This window comes from Podarcis tiliguerta (genome assembly GCF_965153285.1).
Source record: "Podarcis tiliguerta genome assembly, chromosome: 7".
In the NCBI taxonomy this organism is placed as follows: domain Eukaryota; kingdom Metazoa; phylum Chordata; class Lepidosauria; order Squamata; family Lacertidae; genus Podarcis; species Podarcis tiliguerta.
The window spans coordinates 8674061-8700950 of record NC_139540.1 but is presented as its reverse complement, the minus strand read 5'-3'; the positions used below and the strand labels follow the sequence as shown (position 1 = coordinate 8700950).

Genomic DNA, 26890 nt, shown 5'->3' with positions numbered 1-26890 from the left:
CAGCTGAATGCAGTCATTTGGGGGCAGGACTTAGTCAGATGACTCCATTCAGATTTTCACCAGATTTCCAGGGCCAGTGGCAGTGCTATCTCTACTTGGAAAGGTAGAAGGTGACATCTCCTTTTATTTTTGAGATTAGCGGCATGGAACAAGCCAGGCGTGATATTGACTGTCCTTGAACTCTGTCATCACCTGCAAGTGTTGCAGAAATAACAGCCTGCGTGTGACTGAAGTAATCTTGGACAATGGGAAGATGGTAAAAAGCTCCACAGCTGTGGTTCAAAGTCATAAAATGATGCATACTGAATTTGAAAAAGCAGAGGAGATGAAGGAGCCGCCTGAAGACTAGATCCAGCTGCTGGGGCTGCTCTGTGTTGCCCCAGCAGACAAGCAGAAGTATAAACTGATGGTATGAAAACTTGATGGTATTGTACATTCAGTTGGACCAATATTATTTTGTGCCATGTTTTGCCAATGTCCAGAAGGAAACATGGGCACTGATAAAGTATCAGGATGAAATGATACATATATTAAATAATTAACTGATGAAGTATTTCCACCCGTTTATGTGCTCCTGAACACCATAGCTCCTAAGCCATGTGAAATAAAGTTGCAAAATGAATGGTAGGTAAAACCAGTTAATCATAAAAACCATCATGGGGCAAGGCAACTTTATTAGACAGCAACTTTATGAAGAAATTTATTAAGAGAAGAGGGAGGAGAGTTTAAATTGAAAGAATTTGAAGACTTAATAGGGCATAACATTGTTAGTTGTTTAATGCATGATTATTGTGTTTTTATTTCTGGAGAGTAGTAAATGGGGTATTTTATGACTCCAGGGACAGAACAACTTCTCAAGCTTTGAGTACGGTATCTCTTTATTTGGGACAATTGTTGTTTTGCAATTTCAAAATATCTTGGTTCCGTCCTACCTTCTTTCATGGCTGAATGACCTGCCCCTTTTTCTTGCACTGAAAAAGAAACTACGCTTTCTTCTTCAGATATGGAGAGTGCACCATTCTGTCCCGTGGAAGCAATTAAGCACTAGCAAATGTAATGTTTCTCAAGAACCCTTGATCAGGCAGAAAATATATCTGCAAGACTTGCACCTCTTTCCAAGAATTTTTGCCAGGAGGAACACACTGATGAATGTCACATGCTGCTCTAAATTCAGGGAAGGATCTGCTGGATCTGCAATGTCCTCATTCCAGTCTCAAGCAGATGGAGAGTTTGATACACACACAACTACAGCTTTCCATTTACAGTTGCCTTGACATAGACATAGACACTTGTGGTCCAAGACATCTGCCCATACCTTTTAGTATAAGCATTAGATAGGAATCACAGCACTGTGATTGGAGAAGAAGGATAGCCCTGGTAAAATCAGTTCCTGATTGGAAGCTGTACTTCCAGGATAGGGAACTAGACCTGGGCCCAGATTGGCAGGTGTATGGGTGCCCTATCTGTTGCTCACCTGGCATCATTATGACAGTGGGGCTGCCAATACCAACCAGAAAATTGGCACCAACAGCTTGCTTTGAAAGGGGAGGGCTTCCTTCCCTCCTTCCTTCCTTCCTTCCTTCCTTCCTTCCTTCCTTCCTTCCTTCCTTCCTTCCTTCCAGGTATTCCTGGATGAATTGCTACTTTGAGCATTATATTTGTGTTTATTACATTTATATACAACCCTTTTCTTCCAAGGAGCTAAAGGTGGTCACATGGTTCTGTTCTTCACCATGTCATCCTTACAACAACCCTTTGAGGTTGGTTAGGTTGAGAGATGGTGACTGGCCCAATGTCACCCAGTGAGCTTCCCTTCTGAGTGGGGATTTGAACCCTGCAGTCTCCCAGGTCATAGTCCAACACTCTAACCACTACACCACACTGGCTCTCAGGAGATGGCTTCTGGTCCCATCAGCCAATTGATGGAGAGAACAATCCTTTCAGAAGTCTCTGTGTAAGAGGATTGAATGCAAACCACTTGCAGACAGAAGTCAAAGGGCTGGTTCTCCACACTCATGAGACGATTGATAGTCCTTGTAAGTGGTTTACATTCAGACTGTGATATTTACTTCAGATGCGGGTGGCGCTGTGGGTAAAGTCTCAGCGCCTAGGACTTGCCGATCGCATGGTCGGCGGTTCGAATCCCAGCGGCGGGGTGAGCTCCCGTCCTTCGGTCCCAGCTCCTCCCCACCTAGCAGTTCAAAAGCACGTCAAAGTGCAAGTAGATAAATAGGTACCGCTTTATAGCAGGAAGGTAAACGCCGTTTCCGTGTGCTGCTCTGGTGCCGGTTCACCGGAGCAGCTTCGTCACGCTGGCCACATGACCCGGAAGTGTCTGCGGACAGCGCTGGCTCCGGCCTCTAGAGTGAGATGAGCGCACAACCCTAGAGTCGGACACGACTGGCCCATATGGGCAGGGGTACCTTTACCTTTACTTAGGACATGAGCAGCAATCCAATTAGGTCAAAAGGCAGGCAGTGTCAGCTTAGTACTGAGGTTTCATAAATAGGGAGTTCATAGAATCATAGAGCTGGAAGAGACCACAAGGGCCATCAAGTCCAACCCCCTGCCAAGCAGGAAACACCATCAGAGCACTCCTGACATATGGTTGTCAAGCCTCTGCTTAAAGACCTCCAAAGAAGGAGACTCCACCACACTCCTTGGCAGCAAATTCCACTGTCAAACAGCTCTTACTGAGTTAAGCCTGAGTTAAGCCTTACATGAGGGAACTGGTGCTTCAGATACTGTTGGACCCCCAACTCCCATCTCCCATGAATTTTGACTATGCTGAGTTCAGCAGATATGCATTAGTCCAATAATTTCAGGAGGGTCATTCCTGAGAAGTTATCCCCAGCATGAGTTATGCACTTCTCCATCTCTCCTTACAGGAATCGACTCAGACTTAACAGGCCTCTGTTTCCCAAGTTGCCATTGCTGCATACCAGTAACAAATAAATAAAACCACTGAGCTGCAGCCAGTTCCAGAGGTGCCTCTAATTCAGCCCAGCCCAAATATCAGCCACGCAATATTCACAAACAACTGCAGAGGTCTAGAAGGGTAGCAACCGATGAGGCGTATGTCTGTTGTTTTCTTGAAATATTCCCGCTTTCACAGAAAAGCCAGGAAACTGGGGTGGAGGGGGATGAGAAAAGAAGGTCTTGTCTTCAGCCCAGGAGGGAAGTTGCTACTATTGAAATTTAGCCAACTGGGCATAAAGAGTTGAAGGATAACAGTAACTACTCTTTTGGAATCCTTCCATTAGTCTTAAAAAATCTATTTAATAGACAAACAAACAATCTGCCGAAAGGGGTGCTTCCTGAGTTTCTACTTTTCCGCTTGCTTCTGGATGTGGATCTTCACGGCCTTTTTCAACGCTGTGCGTCTCCTGATACCCACAAAGGTCCTGTTTTTCGTTTCTGGGACATACCGGAAGATATAAAAAATTGTGGCTACAGAGATAGGCCAGAAAAGAAGGAAAATGAAGGCTCCAACATATGCCTAGAGATGAAAGAAAAGGAGAGGGGAGGAAAGAATCAGAATCTTTTTATTCGCCTGTTGTACAAATATTCTCCTTGACTTTCTCCCACAAAGAGATCAAGACCAGTCATCCTCTTACCCTTGCTGCCATATTTGTGCCAGATGGCAGTTCAGGATGAGGGGTAGATTGTGAAGCTCCTGGCATTTCTGCCCCATATTGGCCTGCCTCAGTTTTGCTTCATGCTGTCTTGCACATTGAGGGTTGGGACCTTCCTGCTGCTACCACTTGTCCCAGAACCTTGCCAGTCCACCCCAAAACTTAGCTAAGTCTTTCTTGCCTTGGAAGGTACTATTGGTCTTGGGGGTGGGGGAGGAGACTATGCAGAGTTCTCCCTACTGTTGTGCTGCTCCCTAATTATTGAGTGACCTCTATCCTTATGACCAGGGCTGGCCCATGACATTTCGGCACCTGAGGCGAACCACAGAACAGCATACACATCCCACTGGGGAAGAAGGGGCGAGATCTGTATCAGGAACAGGGTTGTGGTGAAATAAAGATCTACATCAGGAAACCAGCAGCACCTCCTTTTTGCCAAGAGGTCAGTGTAGAGGTGGCATGGTGTGGGGCGGGGCCCAGATCCAGTCTCCAAGCTGTGCATGCTACAGCTGTTGCTGCCACCATACCTCTGTTGTAAGGAATAATGACTGGTGTCTCTCTTCCTTGGGGCGAGAGAAAACCAATCACAGTTATGAACACATAACACTGCCTTCTACAGAGACAGACTACTTGTCCATCTAACTTGCTATTGTCTATGCTGCCTGGAGGCAGTTCTACAGCTTCTCAGACAGAGATATTTTGAGGACTTCCGTGGAGGTGTCTGACGTTCATTCTGGGACCTTCTGCATGCAAACCATGTGCTCTGTTAGTGAGGTGTGGGTTATCACCTGAGAGCAAGAGTGATTTGCCCAAAGACATGGGTTGCTCATGGGCTTCATGACCAACTGGGCATTTGAACCCCAAGTCTACCTACTAAATGTAGAAGCCGTGGCCACCTAGAAGTTGTAGGGTTCCAACTCCCATAAGCCCTAGCAAGAATGGCCATTATGCAGAGATGTTAGAATTTACAACCCATCAACATCCAGAAGGGCAAAGTTTCCCCATCAATACACCGAACCCAGCTGACAAACGTATGCTGCATATTTCTGAAACAATCTAACATTCAGCTTTAACAAAACACACTGACTGGGTTGGGGAAGGGGAATGAATAATGGCAGATAAATCAAAATCACTCTAAAGACTTATGGGTTTGGAGGGGGACAATAATGGTGTGGGAAGGGGTTGAGCTTAGTTTAGTGACTGAAAAGATGCGCTCTTTATCAAACTGACATTCAAAATCACTCACCTCCGCATAAATGGTTGTCATGTCTGCAAGATAGCTCGTTAACCAATGCACTAGTCCTGCGATCACAAGGGCTGATGACCGAGATGACTGAAGAAACAACTCCATCACAATTACAGTTGGAATAGGACCTAAGTAGAGAGAAATGATTCAGAAATTGAATACCATCTTTTCACCTTTTGGGGGGGGGAGTATCTATTGTATTCATATCTTTTGCATCATCTAAAGAGCACAGAACATCATCTGAGCACTTACCTGTTCCTAAGCCTTCTCCAAAGATGAACAAGAGGTCAGCAACTGAGCTGAAATACACCATTTCTGGGAAGGTGGCCTGTTGAAGAAAGTAGGGTAGTATTTCCATTACATCCTGGGGGTCATTTATACCTGGATCTCATGTGTCCATATTTAGGCAACATTTTCCACATTTAAAAGGTAAAGGACCCCTGACAGTTAAGTCCAGTCGTGAAGGACTCTGGGGTTGTGCCGCTCATCTCGCTTTACTGGCTGAGGGAGCTGATGTTTGTCCGCAGACAGTTTTTCCGAGTCATGTGGCCAGCATGACTAAGTCGCTTCTGGAGGAACCAGAGCAGTGCACGGAAATGCTGTTTACCTTCCCACCAGAGTGGTACCTATTTATCTACTTGCACTTTGACGTGCTTTCAAACTGCTAGGTTGGCAAGAGCTGCGACCGTACAACTCTGTCGCGGGGATTCGAACCGCCAACCTTCCGATCAGCAAGCCCTAGGCTTAGTGGTTTAGACCACAGCACCACCCATGTCTGAACATGTAATCCCTCTCAAACAGCTCCTATTCTGCATGTTCCTCCCTGTAAATTCAGATTTCACAAATCCAAGGTTAATCCAAATAAAAATAAAAATAAAAAATACAACTCCATTCAAGGCAAAAGACACATCACCTCACTTTTTTCCCAGTGGGATGAAGTATCCTTTTTGGCTACTCCCATTTCCACACACCCTACCTCCCCATAACACCAATTCTGTGTGGGTAGCAGTGGGACCTATTTTTATGATCTCTGCTGTTTTGTTTCTCATTTTTATTTTTATTTTAATCAGATTTGTGCAATTCAGGAACTGAAAAATGATGAATTCTCCAGATCTCCCTGCTTCATCCCCCCCTTTACCATTGATTATAATAATCTTCCTGTTTTGTAACTGAAAATGCCTATCTTTTGGGGATTGAACGTAAAATGAAGTATGCCATAGAAGTTTGCAATGAATTGGGGATGTGTGGATATGCGCATTCTGTGCTATTGTGACAGATGCAATTTCTTTGAAAATGCTCATTGTCGTCTTAGCTGATTCCTGCATATATGCCCAGTTTGTGAAAAATCAACACATTCTTTAAAAAGCAACCTGGAAGACAAGACAAAGACAAAAGGAAATGCCAGCTGGTACTAATGGGAACGAGTGGATTTTTTCTTCGATTCCAACTGCAAATGTACATGTGTGTGTAGGAAACATGGATTCAAACAGAGGAAACATGAATTCCACATGAGATTAGGCTCAAATGTGGATGAACCCCTAATGTCAGGTGTCCTTCATGTAGCTCAGGGGCCATCAATGTGGCATCCTCCAGATGTTGCTGAATCATAATTCACATCATCCCTAATCATTAACCATGCTGGTTGAGGCTGATGCAAACTGGAATCCAACATCTGGAGTATAGGAACTCTTGATACATCCCATATTTGAAACTGCCACCTCTTAAAAAATATTTCATTTATTTGCTTTTCTGATAACATTCCACATCAATAAAGCATAAACAAAAATGATACAAAAAAGAAATATAGTTCCTTTCAAATATTTTAAATAATCAACAAAAAAATCAGAAAACATTCATTGACTTCCTATCTTCTCTTTCCACGGTTCTTTTAACCCTTCTTTTCCTCGTGTTTCTTTAGTTCACCCCGTCTATCACAATCGCTTTTATATTCTTTAATTATTTCTTACTCTGTTGAAAATTTTACCATCCTGCTAGGTAAAATGTTTGCTCATAATACTTTCCCATATATTATGTAAATAGTGTCTTCTTTACATCTTTCATCGTTTTGGTTTCTTATTCCAGTGGTTATCCCTGCTAACTCCACATATTCTAACAGTTTAATATGCCAGACTTCTTTCATTTGCACTTTATCATTTTTCAATTTTTGTGCTAATAATATGCGGGCAGAAACAACTTTCTTTCTTTATTGGAAACTTCTGTTGTTATTAACCCCAGCAGTAGTGCTTCTGGGTTTTTAACAAAAGGTTTTTTAAAATCATTTCCCAATAATTTCAAATTATGCTGCAGGACCACCACATGTGGTAGAAGGTTCCTTCTGTTGTTTTATACTTCCAACAGTTACCTTTTATTGATTTTGACATTTTTGCTAATCTGTTGGTTGTCAGATACCACCTATGCTATATCTTCATAATTTTTTCTATTAAGCAATTACCATCTCTTATTCCATAGAACTGTTGGCCCAAAGAGTGAAGATCTCTTTGAGAGCTCTTGCCTTGGAGTGGAACACCCACCTGACTTTCACAGGGAAGATCAGAAAATGGAAAATATTTCAAGAAAATAAATGTTCTGTCACATCTACTGCCTACTTGCCCAGTACTTTGGAGCTGTTACAGAGGAAGGAACAGAGGCAAAGAGCAGAACCCTTAGTCATTCTCAGTTCCAAATGCCACCAATCACAAACCTGTAGTTCCAGACTCAGGGTTAACAGAACACAGGAAATGATACTCATTCCAAAGCCAATGAGAAGCATCAACCTGTGCCCCTTGGAATCAGTGAGATAGGCCTAAAGAGTATAAAGAGAAAGAGAAAGATCTTCTTAGCTACAAGCTAGTTAGCTTATGCCTTTACCTGTACAGCTGGCAGAAAGCACTCTTAAAGATAAAATTAAAAGCATATATACGAACAAGTCATGCCGAAGAAATCCTAGCTTGATTTCTCTCCCTGCTAATGACAACTTTTGGATTTCTTTGAGAGTGTCAGTATAAGAAAGCATAAACGATGCATATTGGGGCAATTCTCCCCACTAAAATCTCCCCACTACACGGTGGGCAGCTCAAGGAAAATGTTGTCCCCAGCACATGGCAGCTGTGAAAAAAAGTGAATTCTCTGTAAGGAATCAACAGGGAGGAGACTGAAGATAAAACTCCTGAAGTAATAATGCCATTAGACAAAATTTTCACAACAACAATATTACAGCATTGGAAAAGGTATAGAAGAGTCCAGCCATGATTATAAGGTCAAATAGTTCAGTTGCTTAAAGTATGGTGCTGATAGCAGCAAGGTTGCAGGTTTGATCCCCATATGGGACAATTGCATATTTCTGCATTGCAGGAGGTTGGACTAGACTCAGGATCCTTTCCAATGCTGTGATTCTATGAAGTAACTCACCGGTTTGGAAAGAGTTGAACATTGGGGCAGGAGATTCGTTTGGGGGGGGGAGCAAAGCAAGGGGGCACATGGTAGAGGTGTACAGAGATATCTTAGCTAGCAGTCTTTAGGTAACAACTGCATCCCAGGCTCAGCTTAGGATGCATTGGATCCCCTGGCCTCAGTTATCCAATGCCAGCTCAGCCAATGATACAAGTTGGCAGAACTGGGGGCAGTGTAAGTTCCAAAAAAGGGGATATTCTGGGTGTGTGGCAGGGATGGGACCAGAGAGTGATGACTTAAGCACATTCAGCCCAGTCAGGTGACCTGGCAATGTGGCGTAGAGTGCTATTTTAAAGGCTTGTTTAACAACAACAACAACAACAACAACAACAACAACATTTTATTATTTATACCCCACCCATATGACTGAGTTTCCCCAGCCACTCTGGGCAGCTCACAGCACATATCAGAACATACTAAAACATCAAACATTGAAAACTTCCCAATACAGGGAAGCCTTCAGATGTCTTCTAAAAGTCAGTTGTTTGTTTCCTTAACATCTGAATGGAGGGTGTTCCACAGAGAGGGTGACTCTACTGAGAAGGCCCTCTGCCTCGTTCCCTGTAATCTCACTTCTCACAGTGAGGGAGCCAGTGGAAGAACCTTGGAAGAGGATCTCAATGTCTGGACTGAACATTGATGGGGGAGGAGACGCTCCTTCAGGTTTACTGGGCTGAGGCCATTTAGGGCTGTAAAGGTCAGTGCCAACACTTTGAATTGTGCTCAGAAATGCAATGGGAGCCAAAGAAGATTCTTTAGAACCTGTGTTATGTGGTCCCAGTGACCACTCTCAGTAACCAGTCTAGCTGCTGTATTCTGGATTAGTTTCTGGGTCACGTTCAAAGGTAGCCCCACATAGAGCGCATTGCAGTTTCCCCTCTGCCATGGTTAAGCAGAGCAGCAGCAACCCTAAAATTGGATGTCATGTACCTTGACACCATGTAAATGTACACTGGCTTGCTCTACACCAGCTTCTTTTGTATAGGATTGCTCCCTTCTGCTTTCTCAAAGGATCTTGGGAACTGCAGTTCTATGATAGAAGGATGTGAGTTTTCTTTTCTATCTCAAGTGAAGAAAAAATAATACCACCAAACATATTAAAACAAATTTGAAAAGGGATTTTTCTTTTAAATAATAATAATAATAATAACCTGCTTCAGTCAATTTGCAGTTTCCATGAACTGCATTTAAATCTATGGAGTTCTCTTACAAAGAAGAATGAGGGAACCTTCATAGACCTACAATTCCCATGATTTATTGAGGGCGGAGGGAGCTGCTGCACCATAAATAGCCATGGAAGGGATGTAAACAGTCGCAGCAAAGACCAGTCCTTTTAAGAAGACTGATTTTCAAGAATTAGAAAGCAAGAGAATAAAAATCTGGGGAGGCTTACCGTAAATGCGGTTGCACAGCAATAAAAAGCAATTCCGCCTATAACAGTCAGCTGGATGCTATCTACATCTACTCCCATAGCCAGGTAGATTCTTTTTGAGTAATAGTATGCCTGAAATCAGACCAACACAATGGAAAGCCTTGAGTGATTGGAAGAAACAACTGGTGGTCACAACTGGTCACTTATTAGAAATTGAAGACTCCACTTTGGGCTAATGTGAGAAACAGGATGTTGAACTCAGTGTTCTGATTCTGCAATGTTCTTTCTCTCTCTCTCTTTGGACTGAACCTTGTATATGTCAGCTGCTCTTAGTCTAGAAGATAAACTACTTCCAGGTTCCTTGCGACCCAGTGTGGTGTAGTGGTTAGAGTGGTTAGACTAGAACCTGGGAGACAAGGGTTCAAATCCCCACTTGCCCATGAAGCTCACTGGGTGATCTTGGGACAGTCAATGCCTTCACACAGATACAGGGAAATACTGAGTACAATTTATCATTTATATGGGGCAGGACTTACTTGCCCCCCTCCCAATTTTTTTTATTGACACCCATGTTTCCAGGAGAACATGACCATTCATGATGGAAGAGACACCCAGATGTTTTGGGACAAATCCACCCATTATCCCACACATTATTGTTGATGACTGCTTTGGTTATATTTGTTGTTATGTATTATTTTATAAATTGTAAGCTGCCTTGAGCATGGATTTAACAAATAAAATGAGTGAGTGAGTGAGTGATTCCTAATCATTAGCCATGCTGGCTGGAGGTGATGGGAACTGGGGTCCAACAACATTGGCTGGGCCACAGATTTCACAGTAGTGTGGGTTGGATAGTCCCAGCCCCTGGAATAGAATCCGGAGAATGAAACAGCTCCCTTGGTGAAAAGATCTAGGGCATTCCTCGAGACAAAAAGTGATAACTGGTGCCTCTGAACTTGGTTTGAAATGGACCCTCATTTTACCAGGCTCACCCTCCTAACATCTTAGGATCTTGCTTTCCTTACCGAATTGAGGGCATTGAGGTGTTCTCCACCAATCAAGGCAACTATGGGGAACACTTCTCGTCGTAGGCTTGGGGTCCTCAGCAGTTTTAGAGGATTCATATTCTTTTCTTGCTTCTCAGTGATGTCCTCCAGCTTCAGGTCTTGAATCTCATCCTCCACATCATCCCTTTCTCTTAGCTTCTTCAGTACTGGATTAGAAAGGATTAGATGTCAAAGGAGGAAAATTCCCCAACAGCATATGAATCATTATGGCTAACCTGACCCAGCAACCAACCCTCCTTCCTCAACAAACAAGCCACACTGCAGTCAACTGAATGCAGCCAACCAAGCTTGGGACCCCCCAATCTCTCACTTTAACAATAAAATGAAATACATAAACAAAGGACCTACCCATATGATGCTGACACAAACCTACTAAACTAAAAATAAGCAATAGAACAAAAAAAAACACCCACATCTCTCTTCCCCTCCCTTTTCCCCAAATGCAAGATGTCTATGACAAAAGTGCTTCTCACTATATGTAAATAAACTGTGAAAAAGACTATGAATTGAAATTGGAGGCAATAGATGTACGTTTCCCTCTTTATCTGTTTTGTAATCTAAAAAACTTGAATAAAAATTAAAGTACATGGCTAGGCATAAGCTAAGACATTGTCTGAATGCCTGCCAGGGCCCCTTGGCTCTCATTTTGAAGAACTGGGTGGGCACAGTCATTTGAATAGTTCTTGTTCCAAGTGATGGGCAGACAAGAAGGCACTTCAACAAGTAGGCCGAGTCTGTTTGTTGCAGTGCATCTGACAGTGTGTCCTTGGACACTGGGCCTGAATCTGTATGGCCAGCTCACTGTCCAACTCAAGTTTTGTGTATCTCTGGTTGCTGGAGCAACCTGTCCCTCCTCCGCTAGGATGTCCAACACCAGTGGAGTTCAAATGTCTCCAAGCAGACCGCTTCCCAGCAACAGACACAGAGAGCAGATCCCATTCCTCATCTCCCTGTGAGCAGCCCTGCCACAACATCTCCATGTGGTTCATGGCAATGGGTTGTAGTTTAAATCCTATTCAGAGTAAACCTATTGAAATCAATGTACCTAGGTTAGTCATGTTTATTTACTTCATTGGATCTGTTCTGAGCAGGACTAGTATTGGATTCCACATCACGTGTATCTGCTTTGCTACAGAATGGTTGTTGATAACTCTATATTCAAGTTCAAGTTTTATTGCGGCAAAAGCCAGTAACACTAAGCACCACCAGATCAGACAAAAAGAATTCAACAATGGCATCAGAAAAAAAAAGGAAAAAGGATTACACAAGGGAACTTCACATTGTGCCATTCAACAGAGGAGATTTACGCTTCCTGATTACTAAAGTGCAAAATTTGGCCACCTCATATGATATTGAGCTTGAGGAATCTTCCAGAAGGTATTTTCGTAAAATTTCGGGGGAAGATTCCAAATAATGTTGTAGGGATATAAATTTTGATAAAAGTGGCAAAATAAATTGAACTCGTTCTTCACTATAAAATTTGCAAAATAGAAGGATGTGTGTGACAGATTCTACCTTATTAGACATACAGGGGCAGAGAGGCGCATGCATTGGTACCTGTGTGAATTTGCCGTACAGCACTGCTGAGGGCATTGTCTCAAAGCGGGCTCTAGAAAAAGCCCATCTATAAGCTTCGTTAGTGATGTTAGTTAAGTAAGGGGCAGCTGCAAAATTAGGCCAAGCTTTTAAACATCTATACGTCTCCGGGAGTAGGGCGTCTTCTTGTTGTAATTCGACATCGTAAAGTCTCTGAGTGATAATTGCTTTTGCTATAACTCTATATTAAGAAGATTAATAGAAACTGTACAATTCAGAATATTTTACCTTGTCTTGCACTCGCTACATCCTTCCTCTGGATGAAAAGATACCTAGGACTTTCAGGAAGGTAGGGCAGCATGAAACTCTGAAGTACTGGCATGATTACAGGAAAGGTTGCCAGAATTGGGAGACCTAAGCAAGGAGATAGTGTGGTGATAATGCGGGAGGGAACTGTGCTGGAACATTTTATATGCTTTAAGCCAAAATATTAATTCTTTTGAATTACCTTGTGGGGCCCCAAGAAGTTGCTGAAGAGCAAGTGTCTCAAACAAGAGATAACCGAGAGAAGAAAACAGATGATGCATCATGGTTATGCCTCCCCTCAGGCTTTTAGGGGAAATCTCAAGAAGATACAGAGGGACAACACCAAAGATTATTCCTGGTTCGATGATAAATTAAAGCACAATTCACAATGAGTGTGTGGCATAATGTGCAGAAATGTATAAACAAGTGTATGATTTCAAGGGATACTTCACAATATGCACATGATGTGATATGCAGAAATGCTTAGGCATGTCTGCATGGCACAGCGAGTCACATTTTTGCTGCATAAGATGCACCTGACCATAAGACGCACCTATTTTTTAGAGGGGGAATGCAAGGGAAAAAAATTCTTTAAAGGGAGCACCGAGCAGAACCTGTATGCAGCCCAGGCTCTGCTCAGCGCTTCCTCTCACGAGCTGCGTGGAGCGTGTGTGCAGCGCTTGCAGGCTTTTCCCCAAGAAGGGAGGAGGGCAGCCCATCACTGACGGCTCTTTAAAGGGAGCATGGCTCTTGGGGGCTTTTCCGGGAGGTGGGGGAAGGGACTGAGGGGCTAAGCCAGAAGCTAGAACAGCAAGAGGGAGCGCTGCGCAGTGATCCCTCTCACTGTTCTGGCTTCTGGGATAGCAGGGCAATCTGCATTCGCTCCATAAGATGCACACACATTTCCCCTTACTTTTTAGGAGGGAAAAAGTGCATCTTATAGAGCAAAATCTACCTATAGAGCATAGGTAGATTCCTATGATGTCATGATGTCCCCTGTGGGCTTCTGCAAAATGCCATTCTGTCCTTCACAACTTGTATGTATGGCCAGTGGGTCAAACTGCAAGGTGAGATGGCATTTGACACCATAGATATGAAGATTTTGCCCACTTGTAAGCAAAATTGAGCCCCGCATGAACACAGAAAGGTGTTCTCAGCTGCTGCCTCTCAACTCTGAAAATTTCTTTCCCATGCTCCTTGCCAAAGCCAGGGCATTAGACACCATAAATATGATGATGCATTTAAGCCAGCTCCACTGAACACGCTCAGCGCAGTTGGCAGAAGAGCCAAAGGAAGAAGTAGACCAAAGACTGAAGATTGTGGATATCAGATCGTGGATGGAGTCCTGTCTTATTGGACTGGTTGCCAAAACCCTGAAATGGTTTCAACCTTCCTGCAGGAGGCTGGAATGGATATAACAGTACGCCCAATGCATGAGCCAAAGTTCCACCTACATCTGTAGTCAATAAAATTGTGGCCATTTTTAAACCAGATCGTTGTCTGAGTTAATCTTATCACCCTTAATAAACAACTATATGACATTTAGAAGACATCTGAAGGCAGCCCTGTTTAGGGAAGCTTTTAATGACTGATGTCTTAATGTATTTTTAACTTTCTGCTGGAAGCTGCCCAGAGTGACTGGGGAAACCCAGCCAGATGGACAGGGTAGAAATAACCACCTTGCAACGGGGCTTCTTTTTCTTTTCTTTTTTTTAAAAAAGCAAGATGTTGAATCCAGGAACCTGACTCACCTGAACATATTCCACTATAGAAGAAGGTGAAGAGTATGCATGCATAGAATCTAAACTTACGCGAAAAAAGCAATATCACAGAAGAGGTAATGCATAAAAAGTTAGTTATCACTAACGCACCTTTCCTGTAAAGACAGTAAAAGGGGATTAGGGGTGTGATACCAGGGAATGTAAGGTACAATCAAAAGATCAGACAATTGAGAAAAACTATGGAATTGTAATACAGTCAATCATGTTTGGGGGATAATTTCTTTTGGTTTTGCCTCCAAATAAGAGAATTTATTTTTTCTCCAAATAAGAGAATTATTTGTCCTCCAAATAAGAGAATTTACGTAGCATGGCAGCATATTATATGCTACGTAAATTCTCTTATTTGGAGGACAGTGATGAAAGAGCATGAAATATTCTGCATGGAAACAAATGCTCTACAACTGACATGGCCCTTTCCCCATTGGCATACTAGAAAATCTCCACACTCATATTAGGTCTTACGCCGGATACATCATTATTTAAAACCACATTGGTAGGATTATCTTGTATCTGGAGGGTGTCTTCCCACCTTCTTAAAAACAAAGTTTCATTACCTGACTAATGGTCATCAAATAGGATTTGAGGCACCTCCTTAGATCATACTCTTTCTTTCCCTGCCACATCCCTCTCTGAAATGGCTAGTAATAGGGGAAGGTGATCTGACATCACTGAATTTCCCTCCTGCATTCCCCTTTACATGTGGTTGAATGTCCTGGGCACGGGGAATGAAACCAGCAATAGTGATGACATTGTATCTTTTATTTGATGTTACGGGGGGGGGGGGGCATGTAGGTCAGCAGCACCACCACCACCATGACAATCCTAGAATCCTAGAATTGCAAAGTTTGAAGGGACCCCAGAGTCATCTAGTCCAACCCCCTGCAAAGCAGGAAAGCAGGACTAGTGTAGTTTACCTGTCACGTGTTTATCTTTATACCTGCCAAATCTCTCCACCAACCAGCCAACAACAAGGGACCCAGCAATGTTTCCAAACAACAAGAACGTCATTTCGGTTGCGACCAGGCTTATCTCAGAAATTTCGACCTGCACCTCAGTATATCCTGTTAAGTTAAAAAACTCCCGAATGTCCTGTGAGAGAAACACATAACGTTCAGGATTAGGACCCCTCTAACAGATTACGTGACAGGAAAAGCTAAGAGCACCAGAGTTGTATGAAACCCTCAAGAGCACGGCCAGTCAGCCAAGCCCACATTCCCAGCATGTTCACACTCTTGTCTCAGCGACGTCTATGCTGGCTTAGTTCTGTCCACAGAATGGGAGATGGAAGAATCCCCAAGGACAAGCTCTAAGGGGAGCTAGTTTTATCTTGTATGTTTACAGGTATGCCCTGAGATCTACAAATGAAGGGAAGTATACATTTAATAATAATAATAATGATAATGGGGGTGGGCGGGTGTGGGGGATTCCCTGGTCCTGAATGGGGTAACTGTGCCCCTGAAGGACCAGGTGCACAACCTGGGAGTCCTTTTGGACTCACAACTGTCCATGGAGGGGCAGGTTAATTCTGTGTCCAGGGTGGCTGTCTACTAGCTCCACCTGGTACGTAGGCTAAGACCTTAACTGCCTGTCTCGCCAGAATGGTGCATGCTCTAGTTATCTCCCGCTTGGACTACTGCAATCTGCTCTACGTGGGGCTACCTTTGAAGGTGACCCGGAAACTGCAATTAATCCAGAATGTGGCAGCTGGACTGGTGACTGGGAGTGGCTGCTGGGACCACATAATACCAGTCCTGAGAGATCTGCATTGGCTCCCAGTACGTTTAAGAGCACAATTCAAAGTGTTGGTGCTGACCTTTAAAGCCCTAAATGGCCTCGGTCCTGTATACCTGAAGCAGCGTCTCCATCCCCATTGTCCAGCACAGACACTGCGATCCAGGGCCGAGGGCCTTCTGGCGGTTCCCTCATTGCGAGAAGTGAGGTTACAGGGAACCAGACAGAGGGCCTTCTCGATAGTGGCGCCCACCCTGTGGAACACCCTCCCTTCAGATGTGAAGGAAATAAGCAGCTATTCTATCTTTAAAAGGCATCTGAAGGCAGCCCTGTTCAGGGAAGTTTTTAATATTTAATGCTGTACTGTTTTTAACATTTGATTGGGAGCTGCCCAGAGTGGCTGGGGAAACACAACCAGATGGGTGGGGTATAAATAATAAATTATTATTATTATTATTATTATTATTATTATTATTATTATTCTCTGCAGGCCTTGTTTGTTCATTTATTCAGAAACAGCCCGTCCGGCACCTGCTTCTGATGCGGGTTGCATTCATAACTTGACCATAATGGTCCCTCAATTTTTTATACAGAATATTTTATAAAGGCTCCGACTAAAAATCGATGTAGCTTACAAATTATAGGTCACCTACAACACAGGTGAATCCAGTGGTGGTGTTTGAATTACAGTGGAGCAGTTGGGAGGGATATGGGGTGAAATGGAATGGAAGCCATGCGTTTTCACTGTGCATCCATGTACGTGAAGATTTGCATGCATGCTTCAGGGGCCAGATGAAACCCCCACCCTAGTCAGAGATTGAGGTCTTCTAGAGCAGGGGTGGGGACCTTTATCATCCCATAAGTCACATCCTGCAATAAGCAGCCTTTCAGGGGCTGCATTCTGGCAGTCAGATTTGATTGCTCTAAGAGATTATCCATTCTAGCAAGCAAGGAGGCATTGCAACAGTTCCAGCCTGGCAAAAGGAAATGTGAGGCAGGACTGATGAGAGGATTCACCTAGTGACTTCCCAAGGGCCAGAGAGAAAGAGAAATTCCCGTCTTGTTGAGCTCATATATACCCATGAAGCTTTAGAAAAGAGGAATCCCCACCCTCTCTCTGCAAAAGCAAATTTATTGTAAAGTAACAGAGTAAACCGCTTCATGAATCACTGGCTTGTCGTGGCGAAGGGGTCTGAATAACTCAGAGAAGCTATGAGCTATGCCATGCAGGGCCACCCTAGATGGACAGGTCATAGCCGAGAGTTTAGACTAAATGTGATCCACCTAGAGAAGGAACTGGTAATCCATTCCAGTATTTTGACAAGCAAACTCCATGGACATGAAAAAGGAGAAGCTTGGAGAAGAAAGTGAGAGTTTCCAAGGCATGCTCTGGTTCATGGGGTCATGGAGAGTCGAACGACTATGACAACTAAACAACAACAAGAACAGAGTAAAAGCGTGCATAAAATGAATCCACTATTAAATCAAAAAATGGATTATATTAAGGAGAAATTGCTTGCACAAATCTATACAGTAGTCAAAACGTAAGACAAAAAATGAGAAAGATTATTAGAAGAAATATTAAAGAGTTTTCACACAAAAATCAGCATCTTGCTACAGAAAGGTGGGAGACCAAATCTAAGAGTGGGGAAATGAGAAACTGTTGAAACTGGAAGATCCTTTCAGCCCTACCATCAAATTACCTTGGACAAAATGTGGCCCTTAACAGAGCAAAACACCCCCAGCCCTACTTTAACCCCTGTGTTAAAAAGCCATCTCCACTGCATGCCATCTTACCATAGATGTAGAGAAGAGTACCCCCATGCTGAAACCGTCATGCTGTGATAGGAGGCAGGAAGCCAGTGAAACCCAAATAAGCATCTTTGACAGGTCCTACAGAAAGGAGCAGCATAGACTGTGATGAGAATGGATGGGGCAAAATACATGTGGACAGCTTCTGACATATAACAGGGGTCAGCAAACTTTTTCAGCAGGGGGCCGGCCTACTGTTCCTCAGACCTTGGGGGGGGGGGGCAGACTATATTTTTTTTTGGGGGGGGTGAACAAATTCCTCTGCTCCACAAATAACCCAGAGATGCATTTTAAATAAAAGGAAACGTTCTACTCGTGTAAAAACATGCTGATTCCCATCCGCGGTCCGGATTTAGAAGTTATTTGGGCCGGATCCAGCCCCTGGGCCTTAGTTTGCCTACCCATGATATAGAAGTTCCACAAGCTTGCGGGCGTACTTTCTGTGCCATTGGGTTCTCTGATTGTGTGGATCCCATGTTTCAGATGTCAACACTCTGTGTGGACAGCAGGAGCACAGGGATAGATGTAGCACTGGGGGAAGAGGCACAGTGCCATTCCCTGATGCACCCGGGATTGCCCTACGCCTATTTAACGACACATGAATAGGACTAGTGTCTACCACACTGTTCCTCTGCATCCTAACACTGAGAGCACATTGTTTCTGGTATCTTGCTGGAAGCACCCAAGTCATAATTGGCATATTACTAGTTTATTTCTCGTGTTTCTCCCCACTTCGATCATCAAGGTCCATTGCAACTCCCATCATGCCCCCAGGAAGCATGGATAGAATCATAGAATCATAGAGTTGGAAGAGACCACAAGGGCCATCGAGTCCAACCCCCTGCCAAGCAGGAACCACCATCAGACCACTCCTGACATATGGTTGTCAAGCCTCCGCTTAAAGACCTCCAAAGAAGGAGACTCTACCACACTCCTTGACAGCAAATTCCACTGTCGAACAGCTCTTACTGTCAGGAAGTTCTTCCTAATGTTTAGGTGGAATCTTCTTTCTTGTAGTTTGTATCCATTGCTCCGTGTCCGCCTCTCTGGAGCAGCAAAAAACAACCTTTCTCCCTCCTCTATGTGACATCCTTTTATATATTTGAACATGGCTATCATATCACCCCTTAACCTCCTCTTCTCCAGGCTAAACATGCCCAGCTCCCTTAGCCGTTCCTCATAAGGCATCGTTTCCAGGCCTTTGACCATTTTGGTTGCCCTCCTCTGGACACGTTCCAGTTTGTCAGTGTCCTTCTTGAACTGTGGTGCCCAGAACTGGACACAGTACTCCAGGTGAGGTCTGACCAGAGCAGAATACAGTGGCACTATTACTTCCCTTGATCTAGATGCTATACTCCTATTGATGCAGCCCAGAATTGCATTGGCTTTTTTAGCTGCCGTGTCACACTGTTGGCTCATGTCAAGTTTGTGGATGTTCCTGGAAATATTCCTAAATACACTGTAAATACTGGAAATATGAGATCCAGATACCAAACGGGACCACATTTAGTTGGAAACGGGAATCCACATGTTCCTTGTCACCACCCCATCTTACCCTACCCACTTGTTCAAATTTTCAAATTTCTCAATTTGTCTTCTTTGTTTCTCACTCTGCAAAATTTGGTACCTGGAATCTATTTATATTCAATTAACCAAAAAAAAAAAAAAAATTTTTTTTTAAAGGGCTTCCCATGTTCACTCAAGCTCCAAAATACTGGGAAATTGAAACTGTTCAGGTTCACACCCTGAGCAGATGTGTGGTCTGTGCAATATGGATAGGTTATGGCATCCTACCTTGTGGTTAGTTCAAGCTTCACCACTACCTTGGAGCTGGGTGACTTTGTACAACAGAGCCAATACAACAGAAGCTGCCAGTACAACTCTACTGCCAACCAAAACCATCCATAGAGATAGAGCTGAACGTGATCATCATCCAGTCCAACCCCCTGCTTGGTGTAAGATAGGCACAGGTGAAAGACTGGAATGAGGCAGATATTTATTAAGGGGAAAGGCTTCTCTTTGTTGGCACTTTGCTGATCAAATTCTCTCCCCAGCTATCCCAGGACCCACTCTGATGTTTGCTCAGCATGCAGCAAATCCCCCCCCCCCCACACCCTGCCACAGCTGTTAGCCGTACATCCATTCTGCTGCTCTATTGTTTCTTGGTTATGACATTCCTACGAAATCTCTTAGCTCAGGATTTTGATTTTGTAAATTATAATTTACATAATGGAGGTTAACACGGAATTATATTAAATAACACATTGCATTACATTGCATGAATAAAATGATGATATGAATTGATTACTATTAATAGTAATACATAATAGGGCAGGGGAGGATATTGTAATAATATAATGAATAATCTATTATATCCTAATGCTATTATACCTCAATATACTGTCTTATCAGTTCTTTGTTATACTATATCAACATATTAATTAATCATAGAGATTTAATATATAGTTAATATAATGTATTGCCTTGGATCCATGCATAGAGAAAGAACAATGAAAGCTGTTCATTAGTACTACAGTACTCTAAGAACGACAAATTCTGAGCCGAAGCTGGATGAGTTGAGGTTGGTTTAAATTGAATGAATGAGTGATTGATTGATTGAATGAATGAATGAATGAATGAATGAATGCATTCTGGGGGCGTGGTGAGGGCAGGACCAGAATGCGGAGACTTTGTTTGGATCTTAAGCCCATTCAGCTAACACCAAGTTCTTGTGCATAGGTTTGCACCCTTAGAACGACAAATTCTGCATCAAACCCAAAGTACTATGGGGTACCTTTTGGAAGTCTGGAAAAGATCTATGCATCAACTTAGATTTCCCATAAACCTCATTGTTTGGACAAAGTCCTCCAAGCTCACCCGTCTCCTTATTGCTGCATTGACAAGCTTCTTATTTTTAATCATGTTTTCTTCTGTAGCAGTCAGAAAATAAGGCTCACCTGTTGGGGAACAAGACAGTGTTTCCGATTTGCTCCAAGCACTAGATTGATACAGCAGGAGTAATTATGACATTTGTTGGATGCATTAGGATAACTGATGGACCTTCCTTGCTCTGCCTGGTGAATGAGCTGGTAAAGTTTGTGACACATTAGCTTAGAGGAAGTTGGAATATGGAAAACAATCAAGTAAATGCTTGGTTTTTACTTGATCTTTGACGGGGTTTCTTCTTCTTCACACTAGCTGCTTAAATTCTAACACTACTTTGCAATATTGTTTGCACTTCCAATTAAAAGCTAAAAGTTGCATTTCCTTTGGCTGAAGATCTTTTTGATAAAGCTTATTGTTGTATAGTAGTTGAAGGCTCACAGGAGTACAGACATGCAGATCCTACTAAACTGAGCATTGCTGCCTGACTTTTTGAATTCTCCTTGGGGATACAGGGAAGGATCTGCCATGATGAATTATTCTTAATATGATTTATTTATTAAATTTGTATTTCATGACTTTACAGTTTATCAGAGCACCACTGGCCATCACCAAATCATTGGCAGTGAGATAATCATGGCAGGGAGCCATATTAGTCCTCTTGCACTGACCCTTTTAATATTTGCTGAAATTCCTGAAGGATCTAGGAGCTATTGAGCCCAGTGTCATTGATTGTATAAATAACCACAGAACCGGCTACAGATGGAATCTGTCTATAGGCAGCCTCCCTACCTGGCTGTGAGGAGTATTAAGCAGATTAGCATTTGAGGATGAGTAGGCAAGAGTTCACAAACTTACGGTAGCGTTCTCTTAATTGTGAGGAGAGAGGAACTGAGCCACGTCCTCCTTTATATTGGAACAAAGCATTCAGAACTATGGCAGTGTGGTGAGAGCCAATCAGAGGATGGGTGTCTGAAGGTTCCAGGAAGCTGTTGACAGTTGGGAGTAGAGATGATGAAATATCTCTGCTTGCAGCGGAGAATGGTTTGGGGTTGCATTCTGACGATAAATTAATGTGGGTTATTTGGTGGGACGATAGGTCTAGAATTCCAAATCTGGGAAGTGATTGAGCTATGAATCTGGAAGTCCTCATCTGGCATGATTGCATAGGTGGCCCTAGACAGACTACATTCTCTCTCCACCTGCAAGATGGGTTGAATCATAGTGACCTACCTTCCAGTGTGGTTCTGAGGATCGCAATATGATGTCCTGGAAGTGATGGTAAATTGCTTTATACAAATGCTACATCTCATGTAGCTTCCAACGTTTCACATTTCAAAATAGACAGCTGTTTTTTGGGGGAACATGTCAGTTCTCATGCTGGGTATCCATGCTCTAACCACTGCCTTTCCCTGCCAATCCTGGTCTTCTCAACTGGAGGCTCTTTTACCAGCTAGCATATGGTGCAACTCTATATTAGCCACTCCTCCATTGATAGGGTCGGCCCAATCATGTCTAGAGTATGATGGTCTTTGTTTCTTGCAACCTCTGAAAGAGACTTTGCCATGGTCAGTGCAATATCATTTGACCTATCCTTCAGAAAGTATTTAATATGGGAGGCTTCAGATTTCCCCCACAAATTTGCTAGTAAGGGTTTGATCAGTTGATCCCTGAATTAGAACATATTCCTTTCCTACAAATAAGCAAATGCTTAATCTCCTTTACGGCTCTCTCTCTCTCTCTCTCTCTCTCTCTCTCTCTCCACATAGATAGACATAGACATAGACATAGACATAGACATGGTACCCTTAGGTAAGAACACTGACAATTTGTGGACAAATGGGCCCAGAGTTTTTGTTTGCTTGTTGTGCTAGACACCTTTGAGGATGAAATGGATTTGACAGCTGATTTACAGACCTCAAAACACCAATGGTTGCACCTCTGCAGTTATTCTCTGGAATTCTGGCAGGATTCATTGCCATCAAAAGGGAAAAACTTGCTTGCAAATTTCTTCACCTGTTTTTTTTTATGTTTCCACCTTGAAATCTAAATGTAAGGGTGTCCAAGACAAGAGTCACTGGACCTATTGGTTTAAAACCAGTATAAAATGGTTACCATGTCTGAATAGTTTGTTCACTTCTCTTAGAAATAGCATGCCACAGCCATTTTTAGGAATTTCCAAATAGTAAAAACAAAACAAAACAAAAAAGGAAAATGCAAGTGATCCCCAAACCATACTGGTTACGCTTGTGGGAAAATTAATGCAAGTATCTTTCTGAAATTTTGCTTTTAGAAGCAAAATTTAGTACCCTTAATAAACAAATTGTATATATGGTTGTCCCCAGGTATTAGTTAAGTACACAATAGTTACGAGCATAAAATAAGAAATTATAAGCCTTTGCATTAGATTTTTATTCACATTTCATACATTCATATAGATGCCATTTTCCTGTAACACGGAAATACAAAAAGTACATTACAGTCAATACCATGTGCTGAGAGCACATTTTGTAGTTAAAAAGAGGGGCAGAAGATACCTGATGGAACATTTCATGGTTAGGAAAGTTGCAATGTACTGTGTCAAGGCTTCCTGATTGAATAAAATTAAAGAAAACAGGGTGAAGTGTTGAAGATCTTTTTGTAAAAAAACACACCTGCTTTATAATCTTTTATCAGTCTAGGAATTAGAAATGTTATTAGCCAATTATACAACCTTTGCTTGCTACCATCCCTTGAATAACCAGTGCAAACCAGTGTGAATCCTGTGTTGCTGAAATTTGGACAGGGTATGGTCCTTCATAGATGGAGATATTTGCTTTTCTGTTTAGCTTTTGCCTATAAGCCTATAAACTTTTGCTTTGCTATGATGTGGTGTGATCATTGTTTGTTTTCTTGTTTATACCACAATGTTCTTTTGTTGCTATGGCTGATGGCTGACGCAAATAAAGTTTCATTCATTCATTCTACTGCCATTAAATAAAAGATTGTACCATATGTGTGTGCGTGTTTGTGTGCAGCCACAATGATGAGCAGCAACAATGATGGGCAGTTAGTCCATTGTAAAAAGAGAGAAATGATTTACCTCAGTACAGTTAGGATACCTCCTTTTCTGTAAGGCCCTACACCCTTGAGAAGGAACGCGGGTGGCGCTGTGGTCTAAATCACTGAGCCTCTTGGGCTTGCTGATCGAAAGGACAGCTGTTCAAATCCCCATGACGGGATGAGCTCCCGTTGCTCGGTCCCAGCTCCTGCCAACCTAGCAGTTTGACAGCACAGCAGGGCAAGTCAATAAATAGGTACTGCTGTGGTGGGAAGGTAAACAGCATTTCCATGCGCTCTGGCACTCGTCACGGTCCTCCATGCTCCAGTAGTGGTTTAGTCATGCTGGCCACATGACCCGGAAAACTGTCTGTGGGCAAACACCAGCTCCCTCGGCCTGAAAGGGAGATGAGCGCCGCAACCCCATAGTCGTCTTTGACTGGACTTCACCATCCAGGGGTATTTTACCTTTTTTTACCTTACACCCTTGAGAACAGTTGATGTTTCCCTTAAAAAATTAAAATGTGTTTCTGAAAACTATAACTTCATTGTCTGGTTATGTTATGTTATATATGTTATTTATGTTATATATGTTGTATATGTTATGTATGTTATGTTATAGTGGACCTGTGGATTTCATTTTCCTGAATGATTTGCTGTGGAAGCCATTTTGAGAAGGTTGCCGTGGAGCTGAGGCAAAATCAACACAGGCTACTTTTCTTTGGTGGCCTTTTTTTGTCATTTATGTAAATTGTATCATTGAGGTAGAATCCATATAAATGCATACATACATATATATCTGTAAAAACCATTAGGACAGAATAGTGTTATTTCTTGATGTTTGAGAATTCTCAGTGTAGTTTGCTAATGTACAAGTCCTTCCCTGTGAGACCCTGTGAATTGTATTAGTCGTTTTGATGAATGATTTTTGATATTTTCTGATATTTTGAATGACTACGACTTTATTCATCATTTCAATTACTGTGATGTTAAAAGGATCATTCTGTCATTTTTAAGACTGCATCTCAGTACAGCTTTCATCACTCTTTTGTTGATGAGGGCCACTCCATTTCTTTTATGGGATTCTTGCCCACAGTAGTAGATATGATGGTCATCTGAACTGAATTCTCCCATTCCCATCCATTTTAGTTCACTGATGCCCAGGACGTCAATATTTATATTGCGATCTCATTTTTGACCACATCCAGCTTACCAAGGTTCATGGTTCTTACATTCCAGGTTCCTATGCAATATTTTTCTTTACAGCATTGGACTTTCCTTTCGCTTCCAAGCATATCCACAACTGAGCGTCCTTTCGGCTTTGGCCCAGCCACTTCATCAGCTCTGAATCTCCTTATAATTGTCCTCTGCTCTTCCTCAGTAGCATGTTGGACGCCTTCCGACCTGAGGGGCTCATCTTCCAGCGTCATAACTTTTATATGCCTGTTGTCTTTGTCCATGGGGTTTTCTTGGCAGGGATCCTGGAGTGGCTTGCCGGTTCCTGCTCCAGGCAGATCACGTTTAGTCAAAACTCTCCACTATGACCTGTCCATCATGGGTGGCCCTGCAAGGCATAGCTCATAGCTTCTCTGAGTTATTCAAGCCCCTTCGCCATGACAATGCAGTGATCCACGAAGGAGCTAAACCTTAGCGATATCATATAGACATTTCCAACAAAAAATAAAGACCCCAAACTACATCCCTGATAAAATAATGAAGTTACAGTCTCATCCATAAGCAAAATAAAATGAAAATGAAAAACAACAGCAAGACTCAGAAACTACATTGATATCAGTAACAAGTATTGCACTAGTTCTCTAGGAGAGGCAAAAAAAATAAGGTTCAGTTCAGTTGAATGTTAAAATCAAAATTAACTTTTTTCTCACTTAGGAAGCACATCCATTTAAATTAACCTAAGTTCATGTGCATAATTTAGAAACAGAAAAGGAAAAGAAATAAATGGTGTGTGGTAGCTACAGCCAACTTTTCCATGGACTTTGGAGCTGTTACCTACTGTAGTACATATTATGGGTAGGATGGCAGGGAGAGGGAGAACAAGGTCAAAGTCATTCTCAACTCTAAATGCCATCAATCACAAACCTGCAGTTCCAGGGTCATGGTTAACAGAACAGTGAAAATGTTGCAGATCCCAAAGTCAGTGAGCAGAAGAAACCTGTGCCCTTTAGAATCAGCGATAAACATCTAGAGAAAACAAAGATAAGGCTGGGAGATCTGATGAATTACTCACTGGTTGACTTATGTTTCTTCCAGGACAACTAATGAAATTCATTTTTAAAAAATAAAAATAAAAAATATATAAGATTACCAAGCATATAGATGAACAAATTTTGCTGAAGTGGTATCAGCTTGCTTTCACAAAATTCTGATCGGATGATGGTGATGACGACAATGATGATCTGTCAGTATAAAGCAAGTGTAAATGATGCATATTGGGGCAATTTCCCCATCTAATTTAATATATACCCCAGTGTTTCCCAAACATGGTTCTCCAGCTGTTTTGGGACTACAATTTCCATCTTCCCTGACCACTGGTCCTGCTAGCTAGGGATGATGGGAGTTGTAGTCCAAAAACAGCTAGAGACGCAAGTTTGGGAAACACTGATGTACACTAACAGGGGCCGAACTCATCAGAGTCTGTGACTGACCATGGAAAAGCATTTGGGGTCATGGTGGACAGCTCAATGAAAATGTCCCAATATGTGGCAGTTGTAGAAAAGGTGAATTCACTCTGTTAGGGATTACTAGGAAGGGATTGACATTAAAACTGCCAATATCATAAGGCCATTAGACAAACCTGTGGAGCAAGCAAACTTGCAATACCATGTACAGACCTGGCCACCACAGCATGAAAACAATATTGTAGAGTCAGAAATCGTGCAGAAAAGGCCAACCACAATGAAACAGCTGCCAAAGTAACTGCTCCAAAAGGAAACAGCTCAATACTGGAGCAAGGGATTAATTTGGAGAAAAGGCAAGTAAGGAACCAACGGGAGAGTGAATTGACTCGGCAA

At 42.6% G+C, this 26890-nt stretch overlaps 1 protein-coding gene across 5 annotated transcripts; it reads right to left on the bottom strand.

Moving 5' to 3' along the window:
• Window positions 1–3268: 3268 nt before the first annotated feature.
• On the bottom strand, window positions 3269–22173 carry LOC310682137 (solute carrier family 2, facilitated glucose transporter member 5-like). Of its 5 annotated transcripts, none has more exons than XM_083450570.1 (13): window positions 21678–22173; window positions 20814–20893; window positions 17922–18017; window positions 15331–15482; window positions 14364–14488; window positions 12815–12967; window positions 12595–12720; window positions 10729–10916; window positions 9725–9835; window positions 7583–7684; window positions 5134–5209; window positions 4882–5009; window positions 3269–3499 (listed from the first exon to the last, which is right to left on the bottom strand). In XM_083450570.1, the coding sequence occupies exons 1-13, from the start codon at window positions 21985–21987 to the stop codon at window positions 3326–3328; spliced, it is 1821 nt and encodes a 606-aa protein (XP_083306696.1). In that variant the 5' UTR covers window positions 21988–22173; the 3' UTR covers window positions 3269–3325. The 5 variants fall into 5 exon arrangements, with proteins under 5 accessions (XP_083306696.1, XP_083306697.1, XP_083306699.1 ...); XM_083450571.1 differs by having other exon boundaries at window positions 14364–14413; XM_083450573.1 differs by having other exon boundaries at window positions 20731–20893; window positions 21678–21701.
• Between the last annotated feature and the right edge of the window lie 4717 nt (window positions 22174–26890).

Coding starts and splice junctions, on each gene's coding strand:
- LOC310682137 (XM_083450570.1), bottom strand. CDS start 21,987: ATGCAATCATGCCAGATGAGGACTTCCAGATTCATAGCTCAATCACTT. Junction 14,489..15,330: donor TTGGTGGAGAGATTTGGCAG/GTATAAAGATAA, acceptor CTGTCTTTACAG/GAAAGGTGCGTTAGTGATAA. Junction 5,210..7,582: donor CCCTGAGTCTGGAACTACAG/GTTTGTGATTGG, acceptor TTTCTTCAACAG/GCCACCTTCCCAGAAATGGT.